Raw genomic sequence first — 7,172 nt, 5'->3', positions numbered from 1 at the left:
AACTACTTTCCATAATTATTTTCCTTTTGCATAAAGTTTCACTTTCATTTGTCTACCTTTCTAAAGTTGGCAATTGTGTTCGTCTGTTCAGACTGCTTATTTGCATGTTCGGTATCTGCATATTTTTACAACGTAAATGCATTTAGCCCTGTTTTCACAGAGCACGGCTTATATATGTATTATTATTGCTCTATAGTTAATGTATTTTTTGTATTACTGATACAAAAAGGCAACGCTTTATCAAAGAAAGACAACTCTGGTATAAGCAAAAACTCCAGTATGTACGAATTGCATCCTTTTAAATATTTTTTGGAGACAGCGGCAAGTTAGCTCAATATCACATTTGTACTTAAATTTAAATGATCCACTGTTTTACAGTTGAGTACACCAGTTGTATTAAAAATTAATTCTGAGCAGATGCATATTATTTATCAAGATTTTGAAATGTGAGATTACAATGCAAGGTAACGAGAATTCAATAAGAGCTCATAATACTTATTTTACAATCTTGGATCATATTTTTATCTTTATTTATAATGTATAATAGAACAATAAAGCATACTGTAACTGCATAAGATCGCATATATTCATGTCTGTGATTTCAACCTTGAGATAAACATAAAACCTAAAATTAGGGCCAAGGTTCAACATTCTTGTTGTACGGCCGTCATTATATTATTCTATTATTAATGATATTGCAACTTTAAAGGGACCTTTTTACAGATTTTGGCATATTCTCAAGTTTTCCATTATATGCTTACATTATGTCCCATATGTTCAATATGCTAAAATTGATATTGTAAACATTGGAACTAAATAGATCCAGAAAAAAGAATAAAAATAAACACAGAAAAACAAGTAATATTCAACTGGGCTCGAACGATTGACTCTTGGCGTAGAAGTCAATTACTAACACCACTCGGCCATCCGTGCTCATACAGTGAGGGGAGTATTTTATACTTAATATAAGCAATCATAGTTATGTCACAAATATAACGATAACGTGAACTCTGCAAATTAGTCAATCGTTTCGCGTTTGTAACGCTTTATAATGTTCAGGTTTTCAAATCGTCAAAAGATGCATATAATGGATATTTTAGAGCTTGGTTATGTTAAGTATTAATGTTTCCTCGCAAATATCATTACAAACTCGAAAATTTGCAAATCTGAAACATTTATTTTCAATTTTGTGAATGTAACAAAACGCGAAAATGTCCCTTTAATACATGAGATGAAACTGCTTTGAATATTGTTTAGGACTGTTTCTAAGAAAAATGTTTATGTAGGTCTTGACCTTACTCGACCTTTGTAAGTTTTAAAAATAATAAAATATTTCGAACATTTGTGGATGATTCCCCGCCAGTAGGCCAGGGTGAATCAATGGAAAATACATATTTTTGAAAAATACAAAAACTGCCTGAAATAGAAAATGTGCAATCATCAAAATGTGTATCTATTTACAAAAACATATATTTTAATTAGCAATTTTTGTAGTTCAGCTTCAACAAAATACTCATACTGCATCCGATGATTGGACAAGTACATGAACGCAGGATTGGTTTTGAAACAATGTCAATTGAGTCAAACTATTGTTTCTCCAGTGAAAAGGCTAAGTGGTCGAAACAATTGTACACTCTATTCTTGGTAATCAACAATACATGTTGTGTGTGCCTCTTTGTTTTTGGAACATTGTCAGCATAGGAGTGTTTATACGTTAAGCCTATATTCTCATATTAAACTATGTGTATTGCATTCTGTGTATTTGTATATTTTATGTCATATAAGTTTTGTTGTTGCCTTATACTGTTTCTTGTTTTCATAATTGACCTTTAACATGTTTAGGTATTGGGTTTTACAAAAGCCGTGGTTCTAGCAGTGCAATAAGGACCTCTGTTTAAATGGCTAATGTACAATCCATCTCACACGGTATCATGGTTTGTGTTTGGTCAGCCTGTCTGAACATTGTTATTTAAAAGCTATCGCATTTACTTAGGCTCATTATTATTAGACCAGAAATACATTAAAAAGATACGCATGCACACATGGCAGGTAAATAAATGATCCTTAATGTGGTTGGGACAAATTATTTTAGATAAAAAAAATTAATAAGAAGAATTCCATGAGTTTGGCTTACTTATTTAGAATATTCATGATAATTCAAAACGTGGTAGCTAATTGAGGCAAATAGCTATTTACGGTAAACAACCCAAAGAGGTCTTATACATAAGCGCGTATACATATTTTTAATGCGTATCTATCATTCGCGTTTAGTGTTTATTTCATTTTCACATGGTGTTTCTATGTTTCATCTATTGATACATTATTAAAAGTATCTAATTATGAGAAATAAGTCACAAAAACTGGCGCAAAACTTTGTAATTGGTGTGGGTGTGATGCAGCTAAGAACTGCATGGATAAAAAAATCTTTGATTTTTGATCTCATTGATAAAACTGACTATCTTTCAACAATAACCAACATTAACGCCCTAAATGTTATTTCTAAAGATATTTCTTGTTTAGCCTTAAATATTGGTATGACTGTTTCTGAAAAGGGCGTGGCCGTTTATACCAGTCGGCGGGCTATACTGTTTAAATAGTTTTATACACAACTATTAATAAAAAGAACTGTTCACTATTGACTACCGGCATTAGGCTTTACATTATGTGCATTTTGTTAGTATTATCAGTACCAAAATCTAACAAACCCATTTTCAGTTATTATGGCAAAGATGGATTTCGGTATGTTTAGTTAAGCACTAAAATGTTTTTTCTTCTCATTTCTCAATTGATTTGATGTTGATTTCTAAATCTGAGATGCATTTGCGTATTACATGAGGTTAAATAGGACCTAGATCTAACATAATTGATTGACTAACTTCCTAAATTTTGACAGAGTTGACCATGAAGTTGACATTTTTGTCTAATATATTGCTCAAGTTTGCAAGTTTGTAAATTAACATCTGTAGAGAATTGTGAGTTGTTCAAATTTGCAAGCGATTCAAGGAAAAGATTGTTTAAAGAATCCATTAGTTGTTTAAAAACAAGCAATATGACACTCAGTACTAAAAACAATCTTGGATTGATAATGTATGATCATCAATCATAATTAGTTAAATTATAAAGCTTTTGTAGCGCTTTTCATCGAAAATTTGGAAATGTGTGTATGAGTTATTGTATGACTGTTTCTTAAAAAGTAGTCAAGCTTCAGTGGTGTTATGGTAGCACGTTGGATTTATTTGGCTTCCAAAAGTTCAAGATATGCTTTCTGGAGAAGTCATGTTTCTAACCATTTTTCTTGCTTTAATTATTACCTTGTGCTACTCCAAATATTGGACATTTGTTAAAATAAATAAAAACTTTTTCAACATGTGAACATCTGTGAAAAATTCCCGTTAACTGAACACTTGTTTCAAGTATCACCCATTCTCAGAAAATGGTTATTCCCACTGTTATAAGAAAAGTGCTGAACACTCTATAAACAATATCGCATTGTTATTTTATGGACTTTGTACTTCATTGTGTTTGTAAGTGGATTTTCTGCTTAATCAGGCAATATATTTCAGCCATTACTTACTTTAAACTGTGTGTGTCTTCATGCAACACAGGTTTTGATAACACTCGTTGTATTTTATAAACTTAGTCAAACAAATAGTGAATACATAACTTTTTAATCAGAGGACAGTCCACAATATCCATTAAAAATGGCAACTTCAGTTTCAGTTAATGACAGTTCAGACTTTGTGAAGGACTATTCTTGTGTTGCTTGCGAAAGTAAAAATATCGAAATAAGTGCTGATTATTTTTGTAAAACATGTTTGAAGTGTTTCTGTCAAACATGCCTTTATTACCATGATCAAATGTTTGTAAAACATTTGACATATGGAAGAGGAGAATCAAATAAATGGCCTTTAACAAAGACAACCAAGGATTTGCTGCTAAAATGTGATGTTCACAAAAGCAAGACACTGCAAATGTTCTGCGAGGACCACAGACATCTGTGCTGCTCTGATTGTCTTTTACTGCATCACAAGTAAGTGGTAATATCATACACTTATATGTAGTTGAAAGCGACAAAATTTGTAAAAAGTTTGTCGATATCACCTGCATCAAACAATGGTATATATAATGTTACAGTTTCATGCACGTAGTTTAGTTGTTTAGAAATCATTTGAAGAGTTTTATATTAGAGGCCAATTTTTGCCAGACATCTTAATTACAAAATAGGGCATTTTTTGTTTGTTGTGTAAACTTTTTATTTGATAATACTTTAACTGGTATGTGACTACTTTGGACTAAATTAGACTCAACATGTTAATTAATACACTATCTGTGTTGAAATATAATCAATTCGACCCATTATTTTAATTTCACCTAGATATTTCACATATCAATTTGATAATGGATAGTTATGCTTTATGTTGGTATTTCAGACAATGTACGAATGTGGCTCTAATTTCTGAATTAGTCAAAAATCTGTCAGCGGATATCCTGCCGTTGTCAAACAAAATTCAAATAATTCTTGCCGAACTAAATAAGTTTAAGAGATCACAAGACGCTAGCATTCATTTCGTGGAGGGATCATATAGCGAAAAACTGAAAGAAATCAGAGAGGTGCGTACTAAATTTAATTCTTATTTGGATGGACTAGAAAATTCAACTTTGCAAGAACTAGATAAAATAAGGGCTACGTTGCAAACCTCTCTCAAACAAGATGTTGACAACTGCAGCCGACTGAAGGATGAACTGAAACAACTCAAAGAAGCTGTACAGAGCCTTTGTGATAAGAGCAAGAAAGTTATTGAGTACATTGCCAACAGGAAATGCATGGACAAGATACTCGAGTGTGAGTCATATCTGAAGGACAACTCAGGTAAGCTTCAGAGTTCAATTATATTTCAGGCTAACATTGACATTGACCAGTACCTGACCAAACAGTCCAGTCTTGGAAAGATTCTCACCCTCAAGATGAATCCAAACCAGGTATTGACAGTGAAGAGGAAGTCTGAGTATAATGTGAAAATATCGAGTGACACAAGTCAGACTTGCTCTATCCACGGCATTTGCAGCCTGCCTAATGGTCATGTCATTGTTACAGATAACAACAATAACACAGTAAAACTGATGGACCAGCATTACAATGTGTCCGGTCACTGTGATGTCGCTGATCGTCCACATGACATTTGCCCAATAACATCCAGTGAGGTGGCTGTGACTCTTGGTTTTGCCAGTGTGGTGCAGTTTATATCTGTGAGCAATGGGCAGCTGGTGAATGGGAGAAAGTTACGGTTACCACATTTTGTCATGGGTATTGCCCACCATCAGGGAGCATTGTACATAACCTCTGGCGATGCCCTCTTCCACTACACCCTTACTGGGGCACTTGTGAAAAAGCTTTATGAGGATTTATCAGATGGCAATAGAGGTAAAAGTATTGTAAATAAATTTGAATATTGAACATATGGAACATATTGTAAACACACACACACACACACACACACATATATATATATATATTTATATATTTATTTATTTATAATTATAAGGAACTTTTATGAGAATATTTCTAGCTTTTGTACGTATACATGTCTTTAATAACCATATGTTAATACAAACCATGTTCTATGATTTGTAGTGAGCAATTGTGCAGTGAGTCCTACTGGTGACAGGATCTATGTCACTTACCCCGCCCAGCACAAGCTGCTCACACTGGCCAGAGATGGCACTCTGCTATCAACATTTACTGACCCTAAACTGAATGCGCCAAGTGGTTTACGTGTCACACCTTCAGGACAAGTCATTGTCTGTGGATGCTTCTCCCACACTGTTATACAGGTGGATCGTGAGGGGAAACAGAAACTGGCCACTATAGCTTCACAAAAAGAGGGAGTAAGCTTCCCAGAGTCTGTCTGCTACAACACCAACAGTCACCAGATCATTGTGGGCATGTTCGATAACAATAAAATAATTGTTATGAAACTGAAATAGCGCTTCCAGTGGAAACAACATCTATATAGACACGTTATGAATGTTATTTCTATTATTTCTATGAATTACGCAATACGTTTTACCACTTTATATCTATGCCAGGAAATGAACATACAACTGTATACAATTTTTCTTCTATTGTTGAGTATTTATAAACTTTATTTTTAAAATGATATGTTTAAATGCTCCTTAGATTGTACAATATATGACAAACATCTATGTTGATGCTGATGTGTTCTTTTGTCTGGCTTCATGGCATCTTTGCCACGTAATAAATCTTATAATTAATATACGGTTACACACGTAATACGTTAAGTTATTTTTTAGATATATTCTTATTTTATCATATGTATATATATCTGATGAATATGTTGCATTATCCTTTAGCAATTTGTTAAAGAAAAATATGTTTAATCATTTATTTGTTCAGTTAAAATAAAAGTTATTCTTTTTGGTATTTGTGCCATTGTCGTGTTTGTGCATTTGATAGCCTTTTGTGGGGTAATTTTACTGCAAAACTTATGTCTTAGAAGAAAACTGATTTCAATAAAATTTTACAAATGTGTCGTGTACATGTATTTTTATATTTTTTTATTCTACATAATATGATTGAAGAATAAATAATTCATGATGTCCTTTCAATTTCTTTATCTTTATTTTATGCTAATATGTTTGTCTTTGATGTAATGAAATTCCAAGCTCTTTTGTATATTGTAAACAGATACCAATTTATATACCTATATTGCATGTTTGAAAGTTGTACATTTACAACAAATTGCCAAACCATACGTTTTTTTCGACTCTTAATACCCCTTAATATCTATATTATGTGTGCCCTTTTTGTTGTTTGAATTGTTGATATATATAATACAATTAAAATAAAGACCTCGTTGATTCAATTACATATTTAGTGCATGGTGCAGAATTAAGGTATTTTACTAACTACACCCCACCCTCCCGTTTTTTTTATATAACCAAAATCCACTTTGACCCTCATTTTTAAATTTCATATTTTTGAAAGATAAAGACGTAACAATCACCATACGGACAATTATAAAAGTCTGGATATTTTTCAATGCTTAAAGTGCTCATACACAATATAAGACCTGGCTTTTCGCATAAATAAAAACAAATTGTTGTAACATCCATTATTCTGCAGTAAGGTCCCTTGAGTGCTCGTTTTCTGT

The 7,172-nt window shown here is 32.6% G+C and overlaps 1 protein-coding gene across 1 annotated transcript; it reads left to right on the top strand.

The window, feature by feature from the left end:
* The first annotated feature begins 3,595 nt into the window (after positions 1 to 3,595).
* Positions 3,596 to 6,611, top strand: LOC127846946 (uncharacterized). Its single transcript, XM_052378380.1, has 3 exons — positions 3,596 to 4,030; positions 4,431 to 5,422; positions 5,633 to 6,611. Exons 1-3 carry the CDS (start codon positions 3,702 to 3,704, stop codon positions 5,983 to 5,985), a joined length of 1,674 nt encoding a protein of 557 aa, XP_052234340.1. The 5' UTR covers positions 3,596 to 3,701; the 3' UTR covers positions 5,986 to 6,611.
* The last annotated feature ends 561 nt before the right edge of the window (positions 6,612 to 7,172 follow it).

This window comes from Dreissena polymorpha, chromosome 10 (genome assembly GCF_020536995.1).
Source record: "Dreissena polymorpha isolate Duluth1 chromosome 10, UMN_Dpol_1.0, whole genome shotgun sequence".
NCBI lineage: Eukaryota > Metazoa > Mollusca > Bivalvia > Myida > Dreissenidae > Dreissena > Dreissena polymorpha.
Note: the sequence above shows the minus strand (reverse complement) of the source record. Positions and strands in the feature narration are given on the sequence as shown.

What these genes read in the sequence shown, in the direction of transcription:
- LOC127846946 (XM_052378380.1), top strand. Translation starts at nt 3,702, where the DNA reads ATGGCAACTTCAGTTTCAGTTAATGACAGTTCAGACTTTGTGAAGGAC. An exon ending in TGTCTTTTACTGCATCACAA is followed by an intron (nt 4,031 to 4,430) that starts GTAAGTGGTAAT and finishes TTGGTATTTCAG; the next exon opens with ACAATGTACGAATGTGGCTC. An exon ending in TTTATCAGATGGCAATAGAG is followed by an intron (nt 5,423 to 5,632) that starts GTAAAAGTATTG and finishes TATGATTTGTAG; the next exon opens with TGAGCAATTGTGCAGTGAGT.